General features: G+C 41.1%; 1 protein-coding gene across 5 annotated transcripts in view; it reads right to left on the bottom strand.

Annotated features, from left to right (window-relative positions):
• Positions 1-25,372, bottom strand: part of DYNC1I1 (dynein cytoplasmic 1 intermediate chain 1) — a 185,861-nt gene that overhangs the window by 38,337 nt on the left and 122,152 nt on the right. For all 5 annotated transcript variants that reach the window (XM_057370666.1, XM_057370668.1, XM_057370665.1 and 2 more), the window contains exons 11-14: positions 9,053-9,199; positions 5,003-5,116; positions 2,068-2,201; positions 157-301 (exon numbers count right to left, since the gene is read on the bottom strand). In XM_057370666.1, coding sequence (XP_057226649.1) covers positions 157-301; positions 2,068-2,201; positions 5,003-5,116; positions 9,053-9,199 — 540 coding nt within the window. The remainder of the gene's footprint in view (positions 1-156; positions 302-2,067; positions 2,202-5,002; positions 5,117-9,052; positions 9,200-25,372) is intronic.

The following is a 25,372-nucleotide window of genomic DNA, read 5'->3' as shown; positions in this document are numbered from 1 at the left end:
TATATATTTTACTTACAATTTTATCACTATGCCCATTCTAACCACAGACTTACAATTAATTGGTTCTTAGGACTTGATAGACAGTATTAAAATATTTCTGACAACAGCATTTTCACAAGTAGCATTACTTGTCCCAGCCCAGCTTGGATTTCTTACCTTTGTGGTCCACAATTTCACTGTCCAGTCAAATGATGATGTGACAAAGAGATGGGAAAAGTCTATTGGACCCACTGCCATGTGACAATTGATTCCTGTGACAGGTCCTTGGTGGCCTTCAAAAATTTCACCAATGCCAGCTTTACTGCAGGAGGAAGAAAGATTTACATGCAGAGAGGGACTTACCACATAGTGATTTAACATAATTTTGCTTTACTATTAGGTTCCTGTTTCCTTTTAAAGTTCTATTTAACCTGTAAATCTTTCTTTTTTCACTATGGCCTTTGCCTGCAGAAGTTTACTCCAGTGGGCAAAGTCAGAATTGAGCATGGGGGGAATTTCTCTTACTTCTGAAGACTTCTGAAGACTTACCTTACTCACTTCTACAAATACTGTCTACTCCTGTAGCTTGAAATAACATTTATGTGTAATTATAAAATAATTCTAAAYTGTAATTATACCATAGCTTCTGCCTCTGAGTAAGCCATTATCACAAGGAATAACCATTAAAATAAAAATGCAGGTATGTTAATGACTTATCATGGGCAATTCTTTTTCTCTTAAATATCTAAGATAACTTTTCACAGCAGTCAATCAAGTCACTAGGAAGCAAATGCTTTTTCACAAAAAGTGAAGGAACTGATCCTGTGATCAGGTATCTTACAGTCATTACTTTGAACAAGGGGAGATGTGCATATTCCAGAGGCTGGAATAGCTATTAGGAAGGAAAAATACAAGGCTGTGTAAGAGAGAATGTGCAGAGTTTTATTCTTCCTAGAAGCAAATGATGCCAGATCAGTTGTCAGTGCTGTCTCACAGTGTACACAGAAAAGGGAATCGTGAAATTACCCTTTCAGCRAGATTATGGAAAAGTTGTGAGTGGAAGAATACACATTAAAAATAGCCACAGCTCTGATGGGCCTGTCAGCCCTGTGCCAGTGGGAGGACAGTGTATGAGAGAGAGATGGAGCTGCACCAGAGGAAATTGGTTCCTCATCCAGATGGTGCAGTGTCCCCTTAGGCTCCCCTGCCAGCCTTGCAGCCCTGCAGGTCCTGACACACCTTTTTCCAGAATAAACTATGGCTCCCCACTCTGCTGGGCTGAAGGACACAGGAGCCTCCAGAAATAAACCAGGGATGATAGCAAAAAGCTCCAGGAAAGACAGGCAGGAGCAGAAGAGCTTTTGTTGAAGGAACCTGAAGTATCAAACTACAGCCTGGGTTATGTTATGTATGGCCACCATGTCTGAGAGAGCACAGGACTCTCTAGAACCCACGTGGCACATTGTGGCTGCATCCATGCTATTAAACGAGCCAGGCCCATGGTGGCTTTTCTCTGATTTATGCCTGTGAAGATTGAAGGTAGAGCTGAGAATGGTAAAAAATAAAGTAGATTACCATCTCATATTGGTTTAGGCCTGATTACCCTGCAACAAAAGTGCCTCCTAGGGCTTCATTCAACCTGTGCTAACACAGACACCTACATCTCAGATGCGTGTATAAACCTGTATAAAGCTGTATAAACCTCCTTCTCATCTCATCTCATCTCATCTCATCTCATCTCATCTCATCTCATCTCATCTCATCTCACCTCATCTCATGAGTGAGAAAGAGGCATTTCTGAGGGCCCAGACCTCTTCTCTTCAGGCATATGACTGAAAAAGGTAAAGGAAGTCAACATAAGAGTAATCATTGTCCCCCACCAACTGCACAGGAAGCCTGGGACACTACCCCAGTGTTAACAGGCTGTAGCACAGCTGCTCAAAGTCAGGCAGCTCCTGTCCTGGTCACAGGAACAGTACAGACATTGTTGATCCAAGAGAAAAGACACTGAACAATCTGCACACACTTGGCTATCTCTCATCAGCACAGGTACACAATGTTTTGTAAGTACAAAATGCTGAACTTCACCTTCCATGACGACAGGCGGTRTAGACTGTTCCCTCTTCACTGCCAACGACAAAGTTATTGACATCTCCAGTTGGGAAAGCCATTCCTGTCACCGCCACTGGTTTGGACTTATTGTACACCAGYTCCATGCTCTCCTGCCAAAACAGGTTTTTGTTATTGTGCTGTGATACGACTTTTGTTAGTCTGGGTTGGGATTTTTTGTAAATGATTTCTAAATATTACGTGGGCTAGCAGGAGAGGAAGATGAAATAATTTGACACAGTTGCAGGACTTTGGTTTGTACTTAAGAGGTTGTGAGAAGATTCAATGTCACAAACYAGGATGTTCCTTGCCATCCCCAATGCTGTCTGTCACACATATGAGACTGGCAGGAAGGCAYTGGTCTTTTCTGCATCATCTTAAATCAGCCGGAGATGACAGGTGAGAATTTAAAATCTAATGGTGCAGAAACTAAAGGTAATACCTTAATGGTTACATTTGCCAGCATCAGGCTTTTATAAATCATGCACTACCCTTSTATTTAGAAACATTCTGGAAATCAATTGTCAGGAAGCACATGTACTGTCATGTGCATGTGAGGCATTTATGGTGCTGTGCCATTTGTCCCTTTGCAGAACAAAATTGAAAAGTTAGGGTCCTATCACAACCACCATTCTAAGCACTGCTTTTCAGGGATTTTCTGAGGTAAACACTCCCTCTAGACTCCACCATCAAGCTACAAAYCAGCAGGAATGTTTTCTGTTTTCATTTGGGAGCTAGGTTTAAAAGTAAATCAGCATGCCCATTTTTGCAATTGCAAATACAATCACCATGCAAGTTTGTGGTCGTTGCAAGATGTGCACGCTTTAAGCAGATTTTGCACAACTTTTTGGTTTTTCAGCCAAAATGGTGTAACCCAAGAATCCACAAAAGGCCTGAATGATTTCACCATTTTCATTTTTAGCTATTTAAGTGGGTATGTCCTCTATGTTAAAAAAGTCTATGCTGTTATTCTGTAGGGCCAAAGCCTGTAGGGTTTTTCTCAGAAGGGCTTTTTTTTTCTGTGACTAAAGAAAATGGGTACCCCTGTGAGAGGAGAGYGATGCAAATCTATAGAGAAATACTTCTTGATTTATACTTTTCTTTGAAGTAAGTTTGGTTATATTATAAAGGCAAAACAAGACATGGAAAATGTATTGGGAGAACAGCCCATATTTCTGTAAATAGGTGAGTGAGAGAGAGAGAGAAATTCTGTTAATATGGGAAAGAGACCATGTATTTTTGTTAAAATCTTCTGGGGTGAGATCATTTAGTGTCTCTGCAGAGACATGGCCAGAGGCTGTGGTGGACTCTCTCCTCCCAGCGCCCACACCATGGCTGTACACAAATGCTCTGGATCTGTGTCTTTGGAAAGTTTCAGGCTGTCACACATCAGCAACACTTTACCCCTCCCAGATTAAAGCTATGGCAYGCAGCTTGATGTCAAATCCTGTGCCTTTCTTTCCTAGATCACCATGAGCCATGTGCCAAACTTCAGTGTCATGTGGGGTGTGTTCCCATCCTTGCTGAGAGCCAGTTTTGGAGTAATTTGGGGAAATTCCATTTGAGTGATGAGGAACTGGAACTCAGATGTTCACGGATCTGTGCCTCAGAATTTCGTATGTCAGTAAGTGAATATYGCAAGGGTGGGATTTACCCTCTTGATGTTTGTGAGAAACTGCGGAAGGGATTCAGGTCCCTGAGCAAAGATTCCTGGGCCATTTGGGATGCCTCCATTTCCACAGMTGTGGAAGAGTACTGGCTTCTCCCAGGGGACAATTATCAGACCCACACTGTTGCCTTACAGGAATGATATGGTTGAACTTTGAAGGTGACCTCACTCTGAGTAGGAGAGTAGATGCTGTGACCTCCAGAAGCCCCTGCTACGCTAAGATTGGACAGTTCCATGTCTCAGGGTGGTATCTGAAGTGGCATTTCACACTTGGATGGGATGAATCATCCTCCAAAAGTACCAGCTTCTTTCTAGCTCAGCTGCATTGAAAACTTGAACTAACTTAGATTTGACACAGACCTAACTTTTAGATGTCTGGGGATAGGATGGAGGAGTCCCACCTCCTGTGTCAACACTGACAAGCAAATAATTCAATAGTAACTGCACATTAATGCATGATTAATGGAATCATTATGGGGAGTTTCTGTGCAGCATTTTGAAACAAGATCAGATCCCATGATGCTTAGTAAAAATGATATTAATTTTTTTTTTCTAAGAAATGGTGTATAAAAATGAGTGATTTGTTAGAACAGAAAATTTACTACTTGAGAAGATAACACTTAAAAGATGCTTTCTGTACACCTTTTTCAGCATCAGATTCTTTGTTTAGTTTCCATTATTATAATCACTAGTGGTTTGGGCAATTTTCCTGTGTTTCCTTTCATTTCTGATACAAAGGAGAGGAGTGGGGGACAGACAATAGGAGCAAACATTCCAGAGGGGGAGAATTAGTTCTAAAACTTTTGATTTGGCTACTGAAGGCTGCCAGCAAAGTCAGTTTCTGAGTTTCTGACTGCGTGCCTTGGAAACCTGCAGTGCCTGGGGTGTGTTCAGCAGCAGTGCAATCTAGTCCATATTTGTTAAACAATGCTGTAGAATAAGTGCAATTTATACCACAGGCGACTTCTGTAATTACTGTGCTTTAAAATGGACTATTTCATTTTCACTTGAAACTGACCTATGTATTAACGTATTACAATAATTACATGATTTGTGGTAAAGGAAATGGGGTTTGGCTCTCAGCAGAGACTGCTGGAAGCAAGCTGCACTCTTTCAAGTGCATCCATTGGTTTTAGTTTGTATAGGAGGAAAGATTTTTGGCTTTTAGCAGCTCTGTTCCACTATGCAGGTATCCTGCTCTACCAAAGATACTTCTCCCCCCTGTGTAGGTGAAAACAAACCCACCTGTGGAGTTGAGAGCATGTCCAGGCTCCAGGAGCACATTTTGCCATCCGTAGAGACAGTAATAAGATTGTGAGCGTTCTGTGTTCCAACGACATTCACACAATACACAGGATGCTGAAAACACATTAACACTGGAAGTCAGAGAGCCATTCTTACATTTTCACAAACCAATTTCTAATGTCTCATGTTATTTAAAAGAATGATTAAGTAGTCACACAATACCTGGAAAATAAAAGACTCAGCTTTTGCCAGATAGGAATTGTTTTGGTTGGGTTTTCATTTTTTTTTTTTTTTATTTAAATTTTAAGAAGTACGTTATGGAGGTGGAAATGTTTTCAAAGTTTCATTTTCCTCATAATAAAACAACCCAGTTGAGTAATGCTGTGAAAATACAGAATAATGTGGATGAGATTTCACCCACAGGGACATGTATCATTCTACTGATGGCTTTTGACACTGAAAATAACCAGCAGAAAGAGGAAAACTGTCCAAACGGAATCAAAATGAAAACTTGATTCAAAAAAACAGCTGCRTAAAACTTGAACTCCGTCAGAATTTGGCTTGCATGCTAAATATTAGCAAATGTACTCCAGTTGAAGAACATGAACAAGCCCATCAACTTTCTTCAGCGCTGGCCAATACACCTTTTTAAATCTGTCATTATAAGTGGGGAGTGACTCAATTTAGGGTGTTACACCTGGTTCACCATAGCACAGTCATTCCATGGAGGCTGAATTCCAGCCAGTATGCATAATGAAACTTGGCCTATTCCTTTTCCAAGGAACCTGGTAACATTTTGAGCCTAAAGCATCATCCGATATCTAACGGTGACAKTATGAGGGATGGGTCAAGTTCAGCAATCTCCAGAGTGAAAAATCAGTCAGACTGAACAATAAGATTTAATTTCCTTTGACTGGTACAAGTGATGCTGCTAAATCAAGGGTTAGACAAATACAAAAGTCAAACAAAGAAAAATTTAATTTCTTTGCTGTGTTTCCCAATAAACAGAAGATCTGCATCTCCAGAAAGAAAAAAAAAATTCTCTAATACTTTCCTTAATTAAAGAAAATTAGGACCAACTTACAAGAGATCCCTAAGGAGCTTCTAAGCCAACTCCATGTAGTGTTAGGAAAGTAGCATTTGGTCCCAGGGATGGTCCTAGGAATGAAAGGAATGGCAGAACTGCCACTTATGTCAGTCAGCTTCAAGATCCAGCTGCAGGTCACATAGCCAGTTGGGGGGAATGGCAGAAATCCTCAGAGCCCTGGCTCACTCTCAGGTTTGATACCTGAGTGGGCCCAGCAAATGCCTCCTCTCCACGAGCAAAAGGCGCAGAACCCTCACAGACAGGTTTGTGCCCACCGAGATGGACTAAGCAGCTGCTGCTGAAATGGTGCCTTGTGCTTGGAGACACCCTGCACACACCAGGAGTACACACAAGGTCCACTGGATGCCGATTATTTTCTTTCTCTTAAGATTGCCAGGCACCTGRTTTCTCCCAGRTCAGATGGRTCCCAACTGATCCCTCACATGTGTMTAACATTAYTGCCCTCCTACCATGGACCTTCTTGCTGCTTGGTGTAAGCTAATGATCCCAATGCTAAAAACATGAGTATTGCATAAGGATGTGTGAAATAAGCACAGACCTGTTTTTTTTCAAGGGCATTTGGCCTTCAGTAGTCCAAGCAGACACAGCGTGGGTGGGAGGAAGCTAAGGCAAGCAGTGGACTATCTAAAATTTTTAGTGAGGGGGGAGCGAGCCCTGTCTTTCCAGCAGCACCTCAGTGTGTCAGGCCTGGCTTTAATCAGGGCTACCAGCCATCAATTTCATGCACAATAAAACTCATGGCAGAAATGAAAAGATGTAAGRAAAGCGGATGAAAAAGACAACCAACTGTATGTAACAGAAAGTCTAAGCAGGCTTCTTCCTTTCAAAGGGCTGCTGCCAGCTTGCTTTTATTTACTTTGGAAATGAAATCATCATGCAAGAGGGTTTTGTCTTAATTAAAATTTCCTGTTGTCCCAAGTGCAGATGTGTGGTGGGTGTGAAAGGAAATTAGTGAGTAAGCTGTGGGTAGAATTCTCTTTCCTGGTGAATCCAGGCAGTAATCAGTGATACTAAATTTCAGGRAGGTTTAAGTCAGGGAAACAACACAATCTATCTGTTTCAAATAAACAAAGCAAGAGAAAGAAAAGAGAAAAATAATTTTTTCACATACAGCATGAGTTCAAATTAAAAAATGACTATTCAGCTCACGTATCTAGCAGTACAGAAAGTAACATCRCTAAAGTAGTGTTGCCTTAATTTAATTTTTCTTTTTTCTTGGCAGCAAGGATTCAAGCCAGYCTTTTGCAACCAAGACCTCATTTACAGTTTATGTAAGTAATTCCTATGCAGGGACATAAAGTAAGCAACTTTTATTGTAAAGTCTGATCACTCCTTAAAACATCGTGTTTCCTCACGTTAGACTGTGTAAACACTTATTTATACCAATCCATGACAGCACATAAAGTGCCCATCCACAACTGAAAGTAATTTATTTATATTTGTCAGAAGCAAAACATTACATGTTGTTCTATTGCAATAATAAAATTGCTTTAATATATAATTCCAGGAGGTACAATTTTGCCTTAAATTATTTTTGAGTGTAAACAAATTACTTCCCATTAATCTTTGCTTTTCCACTAGATTTTGAGTCCYAGTTGTTCAATTTTAGTGATAGTCAGCTTCTTGCCACTGGTTTTCTGGTCTGCTACATCTCTAAATTGCAATTCCAGGAGAGACTGTTTCTTTTCATGCAGATTGAACATTACTGGCGACAAAATGAGCAAAAACATTAGGGAAATGAAAAGCAGTGTTGAAGTTGCAACCCATGGTACAGCTCATTAGATAATTACATCAACATTCATGATAGTGGAAATTTAGAGAACAATATTTGTATTGCCTGGCCCACTTAAGCATGTCTGTGCACACCTGTAATTTTTACTGTAAGAGATTTGCCATGGTAATACTGGCCCCATACTGAATTTTTAGCAGTAATTCCCATGGCATGGCTTCTGGAGCTGTCTTTTGACTCCAGGGATTACGTTGTCACAGTCAGCTGAAAGCTGAACCTTGATCTGCAAATTCCAAACATTAGAATCCCAGAACTGTAAAAGCTGGGGATGCAAAAGTAATATCACTTTGTCTGATCCTTCACTCTGCTAGAACAAGATTATTATCTTATCACTCAGAGTGCTTCATGGAGTTCAATTCCTTATGTTACAGAAAATCYGTGGTTTTCTGCACTCTTAGATCAYACTTTTACATTTTTCTCCTCCTTTCCRCTTTCCACTCAGGAACTGCCCTAAGTTCAGGATGAGCTACTCCACCTTCCAGTTCTCCTGAGGAGTCTGCCCCAGCCCAGATTCTGGAGGAGGAGMGCTCAAGAATGCACAAGAGCTTTGTTGAGGATGGACTGGATRTCAGTGCCACAGCAGAGTGAGCACACTTTAGCAGGCAACCCWGGCTTGTCTCTTCCTCCTGCACACTATGAGTGCTTTAAGAGTCTCCTGTCATCTTGGTATCTCTCACAGAGCAAGCCTCTTCTTTCTCAGGCATTCTGTCTACTATGAGACCCTAACAGCTGCCTAATCAGGTTCAAAAGAGAAATTGGTGYACACCAAGACAGCAATAATGACTCAAATTGCCTGCCATGTCGGACTGACAGGCGTGGAGACTCCACAGTGGTTTGGCTCTCTTTACAGACAATGGGGACAAGAAATAGAGTGTCACTGTGCTGGCACAAAGGTGTCTCACTCAACTGTTATACCCAATCCTGCCTTCTTTCTTCAAGAGGTGAATAAGGTCCTGACTTGATTGCACAAAGTGTGATGATTAAGCACTTAGAAGAGGTGGTTGCTCATCTCTCATATCGACTTCTTTCCCTTCAAGKGCTACACTTACATTTTCATCTGTGTGGCAGCCAGCATTGTAGACAAAATTAGGCAGCTCCATTYCCTTGCTGACTATCTTCTCTAAGGAGAAGAGAAGGTGATTTTTATCCTTACCGTGTGAGCAGCAGCAGATAAGGGAGTTCTCTGAACCGGCGTGCGCCTGTGACTGCGATTATCCCACAAGACAATTTGGCCAGAATATGTTCCACCGACGACCAGGTTTGGGTGAAAGCGGGCAAAACAGACTGACATCACGGAGGACTGGAAGAAAAGAGGTGGAGAAGAGAAAGGTTACATGGTCAGCCATCTTCAATTCTCTCCCTAGGGAAGCACACTGTAATTAGCATTTCGTATTTTAGGAATCGCTGTATGAACTCTATTCATACTCCTTGCACACCAGTAATTCTATTAAAGCCAACATGACACATGCAAAGAGCTAACTTTGACCCTAAAATGTGTTGTTCCATTGGTTCTTGGGAAAATATAGGATGAATCTAAGCATGATGCTAAAAACCTGAGATARGCTCTCCATGACAGTGATGGTAAAGTGGTTAATTTCATTTCCAGAAGTGAGAACTTCAACTAACCAGTTACCAACCAAACAGAGATTGGCATCCTAGCCCATGATATCCTGTCAGGAGAGCTCTTCCCCTGTTGCTCCTCTAACTTTTATCTCAGGCAATTTGAGGAGAGTCTGTGAAAGATCCTCCAAAGTTCACCTCAAGGTGTGCTGTCTTGAGAGGGTCAGCTGACAAGCCRTGTCTCATTGTTGGATCAATGACTGATTTCTCTGCTACCGAGGTCTTGTAAGAGAAAGGAGAACCACTTTCTTTTACACTGTTTAAGCAGAACTGAGTTTTTCCTCATCCTAATGGCAGCTGAGTTGTCTTTGCACATTTTCTTTAGCTGTGGATGCTCAGGAGCCAGACTGTTATGATGGTTACTCTGGCTGCTTGGTAAAGCGCTCCTCAAGACACTACTACTAATAGTAGTCCMAACTACTACTTTTCAATGCATTTAAAATAACCTACAACAGCTGGAGTTCTCAAAGGCAACAGTCCCCAGAACCTTTGTGGACCAACAAGCTACAGCCAAGAGCAAGAAGCAGTAACTCCTCCAAGTCTTCCATACTCTTCCTAAAGAATTATTTCTCATTTTTGTATAATTGGTCCTGTATGAAATGTCTTTTCTTTTATGTAAACCTTTTTTTATATTTTAATGACTGGATATTTTGAAGTGTTGCTGTTTCTACGTGGGAACACACTTTACTCAGTGACAAAGGGTTAACTAAACTACCGTATTCCATTTGCATAAAAAGCATRGCAGATATTCAAGTAAACTTTTTTGAATTAGGAACACTGGAGCTGCCAAGMTGAACTAGAGCCAGTATCTACCTAGGTAATAGCCCTGTCTCTGGTAGAAGTGGATGGAGTTGTGAAAACTTTGACATGGGTAGATGTGTTGCCTCCTTTCCTTACTGCTCCTCATGCTGATTTCTAGTGGCTGGAGACTGATTTGAGCTCACGAGAGACTTGGAACCCCTTCTGTTAGGACTAGAATTAATTATGCTAACTCTTGATGCCTACAACTAGGTTAATAAGAAAGGCAAAATGGTAAGTTTACACAGTTTTTACTTAATTCATGTAACACAGCAATGTTGWTGCATTAYTCCAATCCCTGCCCATCTGAGCATGCTGCCTGATATCTATTATTTAAAGCCAGATTATGTGCTAAATGAATTTAACAGACACACTTATAATATACAGCAATGTATTTAGTCCTGGGTTTCTTTCAACCTAGTAAGATAATCAAGACAATGAAAAAAGCTGCCATCACATTTTTTCTTCCCCACTCTCTCTGGATTCTCATGGCTGTTCACTTGCATCTTTGATACCTTCCCCTCTTCAGTAATGCTTCTGCACACATTTCTCTGAATTTATATAGTCTAGCATCTAATGACTAAATTATTAGCGTACATAAATGTCTATTTTAGTCCATACCTAGGTATCTGGGCACAGCAATTCCCTTATGGTCAGTCACAGCAATGAGAGGTAGCTTCCAAACACYTTTTCCAAAGGACCCAGCTTTACAGAAAGGAAACCCCACCCCTAAGGAACAGGATGTAGGTACTCTTAAGAGGGCTTTAAAACTCAGCTACACTGCAGCTGCCATACAGTTTCCACAGATCCCCCCACACATTATAATTAAAGCGACCCTACAGCACATGTTCTACATTTTATCTCTCTGTTTAATGGCTTCGTGAGTTGTTTTAATCAACCCCTCTCATTCCTTATAACTAAGTTGACAGATATTCTTACATGAAGTGAAATAGCCAGATGATTTTAAAATAGTACAGTTCCACCACTGTGTACATCCCACAGCAGCTACAAGGCTCCACATGTATTTTAAGAAACCCCAATTCAAACAGCCATTCCACAACAAAGTTCCCAAGTTTGTCCCAAACAAACTTGGGAGACTCTGAAGCAGGGCAAAGAAGCCAAGTGGACAGTGTATTTTTAAATGTTCTGCTTTCATGGTTAGCATGTTTTTGCATTTAGAATACCAGAATACAGTTGAATGGCCAGGATATAAACTGCTAAAGTGTGTTTTTCATAAAGTTCAAAAATAACCTACAGACATGACACAGGCTTGAGCTCTCTGTACTGCTTCTAGTTTTACATCTCTCTCCAAAGTAGCTTGCAGTCTTCAAAAGGTGAAATGTTCACATCCTTTTAATTAGGTTAGCATTATTATTCTAACCAAGAAAAAATTCTGTCAAATATTAGAATTTAACACTTTAAGGACTCCATTCCATAGCACCTCATGTAGTGATTATTTTCTTAAAATTAATGGCAGTACTCAGATGAGTAAGGTCTGTAAAATCAAACCCATTCATTTAACAACTTTAAGAGCATTAATTTCTTAGTCTTAATGTGAGAGAGTGGCTGACAGGTCTCCAGTCTGTCTGAACAGCTCTGTGCTCAAGGACAGCAGCAGAAACCATTCCCTGTAAGCCTCTTCTGCCTCCAGGCTGCCTCTTGTTTGCCTGTTCAAGTAGCCTTGCTCCTCTAAAACACTTTTGCCCCTGACTTCAAAGGGGGAGGAACCAGCACATGGTCAGGTTTTTAAAATAACAGCAAACCTTCATTGCACTTCTACCACACCCTTCGAGGGAAATCTCACGGCACTTTCCAATAACAATGGTRAAGCTTCTCAGATTTTCAGTCAGGGATATTTTATACTGTAGGTGCTTAGTTWCCATTTGCAGAGGACAGAGGCAGCTAGCTTCACAGTATATGGCAACAGCACATAAACGCAGGAAGAATCMTGGCAGAAGAAAATTCCMCAGGGAGTTCAGTGTTCACAGTAGAAACGCAGCATTTAGACTAGGAGATTCCCAGCATTATCTTTTTAAGGGTGTCACAGAGCAGCTGTCAGCTGTTGGGACCCACAAGARACAGGCAAACCCCAGTGTCTGATCATCTGCAGTTCTCTGAATTGAACTGTGCAGTGAATCATTTCAGTRTTCCTTTCAGCTTAATGCTGAGGTGTTTTCTCTCTCTATGCAAATACAGCCTACTGGATTTTGCTTTCTCTTCCTAGCTTTCCCTTTCTTAGTGTCCTTACTAAAGTATTTCTGGTACTTCTGGCTTTGTGATCTTCCACCCAGATGTTCCACTCTCAGTGGGGCCACAACACTGACACTGCTGCCTCACCCCTGTGCATGCTCTGCAGAGGTGAGCAGATCTCCAAGGGCCAGAGCAGCAAACCTGACTTAGTTTTATGTGGGAGCACTGCCCAGGCATAACAAAGAGCTCAGGTTGGTAACCTGGGGGTTTTGCCTGGCAAACAGRCAGTCCTGCTTCTCAAATGCTAAAGCTTCTGCTCCCAGCTGCTGAAAACTTAATTAAGAAACAAAACATGAAATGTCTGTGCTCTTGTTACAGCAAGGAGAGGGCTGGCCTCACAAACAGAAGTGTTCCACAGTACTTGGAGAGGTCTGCCATCAGGGGGACAAAGGCAGCACCCCTTGCACTCTACCTTGGTGGGGTCAGGCCACCTCAGCCTGTGGGGAGGAGCGCTGTGGAGCCACCTCTGCATCCCCACTCCTTCCTTCCCTCTCTCCCGTCCTCCCTCCCCACTGCTGCACTGATCCAAACAGACCCCCAGCCCTCTTCAAGTGGCTGGCAAATCTGTTTTTTATTTTAGAAGCTTAATACGGCCCAGATTCGGATTAATGATGGCATATCCCGTCAACCGCAGGTACACGTGCTTGGGACAGACAGCCATTTAGCTTCTCCTCTCTGAGCAGCCTGACCTCAGTAGCCACATCTGATGCGTGCAGGGCCTTGGAGACTCGGCTGTCTCTGCTCACGTCCATACGCTGGGATGGCACTCTGCCCAGCCACCAGCCGAACAAGTTCACACAGACCTGGGTGCTAAATAATAACAACTCTCCGTAGGCAGTGACTGCTGCCTCCAGCCAGAGCTCTTGTGCAGGAAACCACCCCCGGAGCCAGCACTGCCATGCTGGTGCCATGTGCCTACGCCCGGCACCAGATGTATCTCCAAACAACACTTTGTCAGTGGGAAGCAGCAATCCGAGGAGTTCACAGGCATTTCTAGGCTCCAGAATGCCAGGTTATATTGCAGCAGGCTCCCAGAAAGCTCCAGGGTGGATTTTCTAGCTGAACAAAGCATGTGAAAAAGCACTACCATCAGGGGCATGCTGCTGTGGGGTCACTGTGACACAGACAGCAGCGCCAATGAAATCAACTGCAGCTGAGATCACAGAATCATGGGATAAGCTGAGCTGGAAGGGACCCATCAGGATCATCGAGTCCAACTCCTGGCCCTGTACAGGACCCATTAAGAATCACCATGTGCSTTAGAGCTTTGTCTAAATGCTTGAACTCTCTCAGGCTTGGTGCTGTAACACTTGCCTGAGGGAGTTTGTTCCAGTGCTCAACTACCCTCTGGGTGAAAAACCTTTTCCTGATATCTGACATAAATCTCTCCTAGCTCAGCTTCATGCTATTCCCTTGGGTCCTGTCACTGGTCACAAGAGTGAAGAGATCAGTGCCTGCCCCTCCTCTTCCCCTCATGATGAAGTTGTAGCTGCAGTGAGGTTTCCCCTCAGTCTCCTCCAGGCTGAACAGACCAAGTGACCTCAGCCACTCCTCACATGGCTCCCCCTCCAGACCCTTCACCATCCTCATAGCCCTCCTTTGGACACTGTCCAATATCTTAATGTCTTATACTGTGACACCCCAAACTGCACACAATACCCAAGGAACTGAAGAACAGGGACTGAACCTGTGATCGCTTCTGTCTGCCCTCCTGAGGAATAAATAAATAAAGAGAAAGGCCAGAAGTACACATGCAACTTACTCATAACCTTTTGCTCTCACTCCTGCTCATCAAGAGCAGCATTTTAAGAGTCTAAGCTCTCAGAGTCCCTCTGAGAGCTGCCCAGCCTTCTTCTGGCCAGACAGTCAGGAGACCATTTCATTCCTGCACTGCTATACACACGTATATCTGGCCCCATCCATCATATGGATGATATACTTCAACTGCAAAGGTGGATTTAAACCATCTTCTAGAAATAAAACAGCAACTGAATGGCTAAATAAAACCCTTTTTTCCTGACCAGTCATGGACTGTGAATAACCATGGAAAGTAGTGGTATCAGATCTGAACACTCTTTTTCTGATTTAGGGCCCTATAACATCCTTTTTGCACCACAAAAGGTGCGAGATGTCTTGAAAGAGGCAACTTTAGGGTGACTTTAMTCTGGCTACTGAGATACCTGGATTTGCACACTGAAATAGACCCTGTGTTGCTTCCAKGAGTCTTGTTTATTTTTAGTATCTGCTATTGTGAATCTGGATATTTCTGTGTTTCATTTAAGTATAATTAGTAGTAATAAGAAAACAGCAGAGACACTAGCAACAGAATTACAGCTGGCTTTGAAATTAAATTTGAAAAAGAAGCTAACACATGATTTATGTGTACAAAAACCCTCACCAAAGAGGTTACCTCTTAATTCTAAAAGCTTCAAATTCCAAGATTTCTGTACTGCTCCCCTCCAACTGTCTTCCTATTAAACTATGAAATAACATCTGAAAGATTTTGTGCTAGACATTATTTGTGGCAGCATACAAAATTCGTCTCCACTAGCAATAAAATAAAAGCAGTTGACATCCTTCACATATTAAAAAAAATAAATAAAACCAAACAAACACTTCTTCAAACCAAATGTCAGAATTCTGTTTAATTAAAAAAAGGAAGTTTATACTTGGTTATGGTGTGTGTCGACATCTATCCCTTTGATTTACAGGAGTATGGACGGGAAAGAACAGATTGCTTTATTCAAGAGAAAGAAAGGAGGGAGGGGGGCCCAGTGTGACAGGAAAGAGTGTAGGCTGTATTAACTTCAGTGCTTGTTAAAACATGAAGGATTAATGGTAGAAAGGGAGGGAAGAATTGTGAATGTCTCCAGTTTAGGATCTTCAAAAATGTTTGGGGATTCTAAGAATGTCTCACCAGACCACATGAAAGCTGCACAGAGAGACTCAGCCACACGACTGCTCTAAATCCAAAGCTGGTATTGCTCCACTTATACCATCAAACCAATRGAGCTGAAATGTAGCCACAAATTAAATTTATTTTTATTGAAAAAGTACTAAGTCCTTAAAAAGAAGGAAAAGAGTATGTCAGGAAACACAGCCTTTCTTAGCTGAGTTTACAGGGTAGGTAACTCTGACATCTAACCTTAGTGCAGAGATCTGAGTATTGCAGCAGAATCAGAGCACTCTGCCCAACTCTGCAGAAAGGCAATATCCAACCTTATGACTTCATTTTAARTAGAGCAGAAAGCTGGAGCTTCCTGCTTTCATCTCTGTAACTGCAGGCTCAGCCCATGTAACTACAAGAGTAAAATAATCAGGTAAAAAGTCCACAAGCTGCCTTGCCAAAAGGGAATCTACACTTCAGCCCTTTTGGAAAGTGCATTTTGTGTAGTTATTAATTCAGCAGTGTCATGGTGACTCAGAAAAGAAGCAGAATGTCTTGCTGTATTTAAAAAATGGATAATMATGATACTTCTCAAATGGGATACAGGGAGATGCTGCATGCCTTTATCCACGACTGCAACAAGCAATTCATTCAGCAACCCTGAATAACTGCAGACACATGCAAGCCTGAGAATACAGTCTTTGCTGAGCATCATACTTTCTCTGTCAGACTGACGATGAGATGATTARAACCTGGAGAAATAAGGAGTAATTTCATAGCAACAGCACATCARAATAAAATTTTCTTTCCACCCAACTACTTTGATGCTACGAACCCAAATATGTTTGTTTTCTCTGATTAGGACTTGGCTGCTTATAACAATTAATGTCCATGTGCCTGCATGCTGGAGAAGCAAGCACTTCCTTGGTTTGTCTATTTTATTTAGGTCACRATACTCTAACAGTTATTCATGAGCACTCTTAATTGTTTTGATTAAACTATTGACAAGCCTGAAGTGATGGGTCTACACCACCCTTTCAGACCTGGAGCCTGAGGGCATGTGGCTGTGGGTGGGGCACAGAGACCCTCTGCCATCCCGCTCATTCCACAGGCTGGCCACAATTTGGAGCAGATGCTGTCAGCTTGAGCATGGCACTGGAATTCAGYTTGCAGGCAGCAGGGCTCACAGCTTTCAGCTCAGCATTGGCCAAAGGCTTCTGGACCAGGGCTGCTCCAYATGTGGCCAGCTCAGGATATGGGTCATGGTGTCACTGTCTGTCACCGCTGCTAAGTACAGCTGCAGGTTTTGTGGCACAGAGAGCACTTGGTTAYGATGGGTTGTAACAAAATCCTTACTAAAGCATCTTGGTCTGATGAAGGCCTCTAGAACTGAGCAAATTGCAGTGCCAGAAAAGCTGACTTGGTCCAGTGGTCAGAAATGCCAGGTAAGAAGCATCTTTTTAAGCACTTCAAATGCAATCAGACCCAGACAAGCACGTACTTAAAGCATCATCCAAACCAAAGCCTTCTGTAAGTTGCAGTTAGCCAGCTCCAAAATCATCTCTGCAGGTGAAGCCATTTCTGTCCAGCAATTACCTGGGGAACCTGGCTGTGAGGGACAAGTCCAGGAATTTTGGTCACTCTTCCTGAATTATTTCTGCATATCATGTCTCTGATATTATCTGGTACAGAACACAGGTGTAGTCTTGGCAGATCAGCCCCATGCTCATAAAGTGCCCCAGCCATTTRTCTACAGACTTGAGCTTCTTATTGCTGAACACTTCTCAAGGCAGAATCTCCTTCCTGCTGGAACCAAGACAAGGCCTGCGGAGTGAGGCTTCAGAGTCCCTGTYCGAAAATGTTCCCATCTAACACTGTGCAGAAGTAGAAGAGATCYCCCAGAGATTGAGGAATAGGTTAGGCTGGGATTTTGGTGTCCTGGACTCCTCTCCTGACAGCGAAAGCATAGCAGATAATTTCTTGATGGTGAATTCTGGAAATACCAGAGTCAGACTTTAGGGAGCCCACAGAGATAGTAAATTCCAGATTTGGAGAACAGGAATAGAAACACAAGTTATACTTGTGCTGTGGTGGTGGTTTTGTGTTTCTATGGCAGCAGTTCCTCAAACCAATGCATTTGATCAACTAAACCATGTAAAGCCACAGATGAATTAGAAACCAGTACAGATGCTGCACTACAACTCAGCCTGTGAAGGTGGCCGTAGTAGCCATGGGAGGGGACTTGTAAGGGAGTTGCAGATAAATCTCTAAAGTACCACTGAGTCCAAACCCCCACAGGAAATGCAAAGGCCATGAGAACTGAGGCACAGTCAGGAGATAGAACRTACCAAACCAAGAACACTTTAAAGYCCCAGATGATGAAAGARGTTTGCTAAGTCCATCTTTTCTCAGTCGTACATGAACTTAATTGTAATAAATTCTAAGTTCTCCATGCAGCCAATTCCTTATCCACTGAGTGTTCCATCCATCAAATCCATKTCTCTMCAGTATGGAGAAAGGATGCAGTGCAGGACAGCAAGAAATGCTTCACACAAGCCCAAGTGGATGATGCCAGTCATCTGAAGACTAATAGGCTTTTATATTTGCCCAAATCCATCCCTTTCACTGATGTACCTTTTATAAGTAGYGGTGCTATCTAACTGGCAATAATTGAAAATAATTGAAAATTAATCAAACATTGCACATAGATCTGGAGACTGAGAGACTGAGAGGCCCAAACAGCTATCTAGCGGAAACACAGAAGATACCACAGGCAAGTCTRTATTTAAGAATGAGGGTGGGAACATGGATTGCTTTCACACTTTTCATGTCTCCTACAAAAAATTACTGTAGAGATTCTGGAATCAGTAGCCTGACTGTGCACCCACAGAGAATTAGGAAGCAGCTAAGRTCAGAGAGGAATAAATGAAACTTCCCATTGTAGACAACTTTTAATTCCCCTTTCTCAAAACAAACCTTTGTTTTCTGGAATTTCACATCCTGCTTTTGTCACCTGCAAGGCCATGCTGCTGGGTTTCTACTATTTTTTTCTTAAGTTGCCCTGTAGAGGAGGAAGGATTGAGATAAGTGTTTTCCAGTCTCAGGGTCAAAGCCTTAGCAACAACAAGCCAGCATATGCCATCTTACATTTGCTGACTCCTKGAGTATCAGAGGACCACACCTTGCTCAAAAACCAGCATCCCTGGATCATTCACTCTCACCAGTGATGGGACATTTTATAATGCATCTTTATCTTGCCAGGAAAAATGGATTTATCCCAAAAAATTAATGTCAGCAGTTCTGTGCAACTCCAGCCCAAATTTGAATTAGTCTATTTATTTACAGATGTAAACATGAGAGAGCAAACATTAAGCATGCTTTTCTCTCTATGAAATGACGGGTGATTTAGTATGTGTTCATGAAAAATATGGAACTGAAGTGTAATCAGTATTTTTCTAAGCTACAAAAATACTAAACGGTGTTATAAGAGCAATCAAAATTAATTAATCACAGGTCCTAATGCACTCTGGCACAATTTGTTGTAGAGATGAGAAAACACCCTAATCCCTCCAATATGAGACATTTTTAAAAGCCTATTGCTTCTTGCATGTGGGACATTTGCACATCATCTTGTGCTGAAATAAATGTAGTATAGCTTTTCTTTCTCTTTGCCCCACGRGAATCATCTTCCAAGGATAATATCGGTATCTCAGCCATGCAGCACGTGCTTCTGCTTTCCCTTTGTGGGAAGCTGGGAAAGTTAATCATCATTAAATCAATGTTGTTCATATACAAAWGTTCTTTTCAAGGAAGTACATGTCAGTCATCCATCCATGGGGGCAGAGGGTGGAAAACTGTTGATTTTAGACCTAAAGCAGTGGACAGTTGTATCCTGGGTTGTAATSATGGATTCCTTGGTTTCTAGGGCCTTTTACAGCACTTTAGARGAGTAACTGTTTTATATTTTGTGCCAGGTAACACAGAAAGAGGCTTCACTCCTCACATGGAGCTCCCACAGAGACAAAAATCATGAGGTGAAATAGTTTTCTTGAATTTGGACCAAATGTACTCTTCATTGCAAGTAGYTTGCACTGAGAACAGTTACATAACCCAAACAAAAAAGTCATGCCTATGGCTGTTTATCCATCATTTGCAGTGCAGCTGGGGAATTGCATGGTATTTTACATCCTTCACAAAAAAAAAAATGGTGCAAGGATCTCAGTGACTTATTKATTTCACATCTGATCCTACATTTCTTGTTCACCTAAAACCCTTTTAGCACTGGGAGTTTCAGATATACAAGAAAAAATATAAAACATAATGTTCACATCAACAAAGAAAAACTGGGTTCTTTTTTCCTTTCCTTCCTTCCTCCCTTTTTACACTAGGTTATGTCGAAATGTAACCAAATCAACAGCTACTGAACTATAAATCAACTCCAGGAACAATTGCAGGATTTGGTGACTTTTTTTTTTCTCTGCAATTTTGGGATAGTGTGACAAATCTGCACTTTTTTATCAACAGAGATTTTCAAAATTCTGAGTCAAATGAATAATGTCATGTGTTTGTAAGTATCAATAATCTAAGCCATCTGCARAGGAATGGTTTTGCAAAGGCATCTCTTTCAGGACACTGTGGATTTTGTCACTGCTTGAGGTTTTGGCAAACCATCAATATCACTATAATTTTCTCTTATGAAATATAGTTTTTGACTGAGATCTTTTTTCTTTTTTCCCTTAGCTAGCTGAAGTTTAAAAATATTGCATGTCTAACTCGGCAAATTCAAAGGTTATGTTTTCTCCAAATTGCATATTAGATGCCAGTAATACAGAAAGGTATAATGCAAGTTATCAGTGAAACAAAGAAAAAAAAAAAAAAAAAAAAAAAAAAAAAAAAAAAAAAAAAAAAAAAAAAAGAAAAGAAAAAAAAAAGAATGCTTGCTGTATCAAGTAGCCAACATAATCTTTATATTCGATCTGAAAGGAAGACTACAAACCTTTAGGAAGAGAAATAGCATCTTTAAGTACAGGTTCATTACAAATCTCTATTTCCACACTTAAAAAAAGCACAAYGCTATTGCTAGTAGTGACAGTGTATCATTTAACTGTATGACAGCTACCCCCTCCAAAAAAGGCTTAGAAGTGGGTACCGCCTGAAATTTTCTATCCAAGACAAGCAAGTTTGTCACTTCCTAATTATTTGATTCATAAYTGAAATCTCAGTTTCAAATGAGGAAGATGATCTCTGTTAAGCATTGCTCTAAACAAAGGAGCATTCTGTTGCCAGCAGACTTTGTATGTATAAACAGAGCCCTCAAGTAATTCAGAATGTTAATTCTGAATTATTGTAATAGGGGAAGTGCACCCACCTTTTGTATTGGCAGTCATCTCACAGACTGACATGGCATACAATTATTTTGTTACACACCCTGGCTTTGATGGGTGTGTCACTCTTCAGAATTCTGTACAAGACAGTAAGAGATCCAAGTAATCAAGGAAAAATCAGCTTTGCTAAGGATTTGGAAAGATACAGTTAAAACCCAAGGGAARGTGAGCAACTTTGTGACATCCCTTTAGCCTAAATAATGATGCTTATTTGCTCTCTGACTTCGCCTGAGAGAAGCTTCCTTCTCCCATTCTTATTATGAAAAATATAATTATTTGAACTTAGAGGAAATAAGTCAGTTTTAAGAGATTTTAGGACAGAAAGGTGAAGGGCTATGTGGAAAACACAGCATCCTTTGTTTTGAGCTGCAGATGCTCATAGATTCCACGCTAACAGCTGTGGCATTTCAGCAGTAAAGCAGGTGATTTCAGGACTTAGACATTTGGCACCCAAGCCAGAATATAAATTTTCACATTTTCAGTGCCTTCTCTGTCCTCACCCAGTAATGTCCTTGAGAGGAGACAGGAGACTCTGWCCCTTGTGCACGTGGTCCTCTTTGTCCCCATCTACAAATCTGCTGAGTGCAGGTCTCTCCTCTCACCTAAGACACCAAAAACCATTTTCCAAGTACCACACTTAGCCTTCAGATGTGTGGCTGTAACTTCTACTGGCTCACACACAATCTCTCCACAAGTATTGGGGCACTAATCTTAGGCCAAATTATAGTTATTTTTAATCATCAAAGGCTAGAAGTGGGGTAGATTTCAATGGGAGGAGCAAAAAAAAAGACAGCTGAGAACAGGGGGAAGATTCTAAAACAAAAGCCTAAGAGACAAGACCTGGGCTCTTGCTTATTGAAATCTTCATGGCACAAACCACCCTCTGTATTTCCACATTCCAAACACACACATGGCAGAAGAAAAAGGTTTTGAAAKAGGAATGGAATGAGTATGTCCTTCTATCACAAGCTGTAGCTGAAACTCATCTCCTGCCTCTGTTCTATAGATAGAATGAGAACTTTCCCCAAACTGTAATTCAAAATAGCACACCTATTAAAGCATCTGCATTCATTATCACAGTGTGCAGATGGCCACAAAGTCACACAGATAAGAGCAACAGTGTCCCAGAGAAAAGGCACAGCAGAGCACTACACAGCTCCACAAAAAACATCCTACTAAAGATGCACAGCAGGAAACAAAAGAGAAATGAAAACAAAACAGAAATGAAAACAAAACAGCTCTTTTATCCCTTAGGAAGCCCTCCTTGGTACAACTGGCAACATTTTGGTATGTGTTAAAAAAGTGTGCAATAAATTTGGGACGCTGGGTGCTGAGGTATTCCCATATCTGTCTCAGTATCTTCACAGGCAGACATTCMGAGGTCCATTTATCAGAGAGCTACTATGAAACTGGGCAGAATCTGATTCATGTTCAGGATCATAGGGTCACAGGGAAATTCAGGTTGGAAAAAACTTTCTTTTTTAAAGAAGGGATTTGTGGGGTTTTTTGGGAAAATTTGCAGTCAGATCAAAGCCACATGTCTTCTCTGACATTTACAGCACTTTAATGATTGACCACAGGTACYCTCTCTCACTAGAAACTGAGAAATTAGATGTCAGCTCTGAAAYTGGACATGCTGGTTCTTCAGATTGATTTTACTGAGGAGATTCTAAAGCTTAGAGGGAGTTCAGGGGGTTCAGGGACTTTCATTTCTTTTGTGTCTCTGAAGGGCTGAATCCTTGCTTGAAACTTAGCACTAACAAGTGAGGAAGTTTTTGTGGAACAGCAGCATTATAATTATAAGAGAATTTTTTCTTCTTTTTTAAGTATTCCAACCGTACTTTTWGGACTTTCCTACACTTCTTGTAGTATCTCTTTTCTTTTGAAACTCTGAAGGGACTGAGATCTARTCTGGCTTCCACAGAGAAGCAAACTCAAGGACAAGAGGAAAAGGAGGATATTAGTCATTCATGCTTTTACCTCAGCCTGTTCCACACACAAGTCTTGTGGATTTGGGCGCTCAGCACCTTTAGAAGGCAGGCTGCTGGATCAAAAAGCACATCTGAAGGAATTTATGTTGATTTTGAAAGAGCAGACARCAACAAAGGAACTAAATCAGGAAAAAAATAAGGCAACTCTGGCCAATACCAGCCACTAAATATAGCCTTTCACTTACCTCAATGCATCTAATTCTAAGATACGCATTTATGACTCCATCCATTTAGTTGAAAAGGGAAAGACCACACCAGGATAAGCAATGAAGAGTGGTCAAACACATAACTTAATGGCAGTGTATAGAAGCCACTACAAAAAAGCTAGGGGAGAATGAAACATTTTGTGGTGTGGCTGAGTAGCTGATTTCTGTACCCAATCCACCAATATTTTCCAAGCATGGACAGCTTTTCTTGAAATTAAAATAGAAAACACAAATCCCCTATCCCACAAAAAAAAACCTGACAGTTTAGTAAAGAGATGGAACCAACCAAGTAAATCTCACTGCATGGCATTTTAGGAAAAGGATGGAAATAGCTGCAGTTATTGAAAGTGATATACTGCTGAAATACTTTTGTGATTATGCTAGAAGTCAATCTGACTCCTTGAAAGAACTCTTAAATGGTTACTGCTTCCTCAAATAAAAGCTGCTTCATATGTGCTCTCCTTCTTTAAAAATACACTGAATGGAGTTGCYTCTAAGTGTCAGATCTGTACTTCTCACTGCTCTTTTGAGACATTTGGAAAAGATATAGATGACAAGGAAGAAATTAGTAGATCAGGAAACAATCCATAATAAATTTAAAAAACAGTCAATGCAGTATTTTTTTTGTTCCTGCTATCATTAGATTGAGTGTAGTAAAAAAGAATTTGTCAAACTTTCCAAACACAATGCAGAGTCCTCCAAATCAGCAAGTAACATTCAATTTGGTTTATTTGCATGAAACTARTATCTTCAGCTGCCTTCCCCCACCCCTCCTCTCCTGAAATGATGGATGTTTGAGGCTGAGATCCAGATACCTCAACCAACTTTAATAACCCCTCTTTAGTTCCAGAAGAAAGGAAATGGTTTGTAATACCCYAAAGTCCCTTAGATACACTGATTATTTATTTTCCTTGCGACTTCTGTCTGTGCAGATCAGCTTTAACCCAAAAKCTGTGAGATCTGAAAAAGGAGCAGTGCTGTGCACATGCTAACAGGCCCTGCTGAAAAGAGGGGTGTAATAGCTCAGACTATCATCTACTCGCCAATCCACTGCAAACACTGAGCTCTCATTTGCCTCACTGAACCAGGTAGGTTGCTGCAAAGTTTCAGATACTTCTTCAGGTTACTCTGGCTTAGAAAGCTTAAATCAGACCACTGTGGAACAAAAAGATTATGGGCGGAGATGACGGGTAGTACAAATAACCCTCATAATTAATGGGTAATGTAGATTTTTATTTGTATGTTCAGGGAAAAAAACACATCAAGGACACATAAGCACTTTCTGAAAAAGACAGAAATAGTGAGAAATATGGTTGGTGTTACTTTATCAGTCGATGGTATGGGAAGGTTTGCATACCTTCAGTAAGCTCAGTGCATTGCAGAAATCAATACAGGATTGACAGAGTCAGATCACCAATAACTGTGCCACACTATTCTGCCTTTGTCACCCCTGCCTAAACACAAACCAACAGAAGCTGAGAGAAGCAGGGTGAACCACTGCTTAGAATCCTCCCAAACCGAGGGAGAGTCAATGTGATTTCCATGTTGTTTCTGGAATTCATTCCATCTCTGGATACTGCCAAACCAACCCAGCTAGGGATGACTCATCTGCAGGGTCTCATAAAGTACTTCTGAAAGGCGTGTGTCTTGCCTTTGGAATGCACTGGATTACACCAATAGTWTGTGATGCTTCAGCATGGGGAAGAGGACATCCCTGACTCTTCCTTACAAAGATATTCCCAGTCTGCACTCTGCAGTATTAACTGCATTTCTCCTGACCTAAGGAAAGCATTGAGCCTTCATTCCTTTGGAAAATGGTGTCAGCCCCCCATTCTGATTTTGCTTCAAGACAACAGTTTTTGCTTGCACAGGAAAACAAATGAACAAATTGCCCAATCTCTCATTCTTCCCTGTTTTCCTACTTCTAACCTTGTGGTAAAGAAATGTATGATGAGCTACAGAGGAAAAAATCTGAGAGTCACAGCTAAAATACTGTCAGCACATAAAGCAGAAATATAAAAACCCAAAGAAGGGCAAAAATAAAACACATAGAAGAAAAAAAAATCCATAGGAGGTGCAAGTAGAAGCCAGCAGGACTATTTGATTTAGAAAGTATCTTATAAATTACATGGCAGTACACATGAATTAATTAATAAACACGTCCGTTTGGCTGACTGTAATTTTTCTTTTAATGCAGATTAACTAAAATTGAACCCAGTATTTGTAGCACAACATACTGTAGAGATATGAAATTTATGACCACTTAAATTGTATTAACGAGCCAACAACTTAATATGACTTTAAGAATAAGAATTTTGGGTAAGAATTTTGTATTTA

Source organism: Malurus melanocephalus, unplaced genomic scaffold (genome assembly GCF_030028575.1).
Source record: "Malurus melanocephalus ecotype Western Australia unplaced genomic scaffold, MMel_1.1 scaffold_130, whole genome shotgun sequence".
Taxonomy (NCBI): domain Eukaryota; kingdom Metazoa; phylum Chordata; class Aves; order Passeriformes; family Maluridae; genus Malurus; species Malurus melanocephalus.
This window is presented reverse-complemented; position numbering and strand designations above follow the sequence as displayed.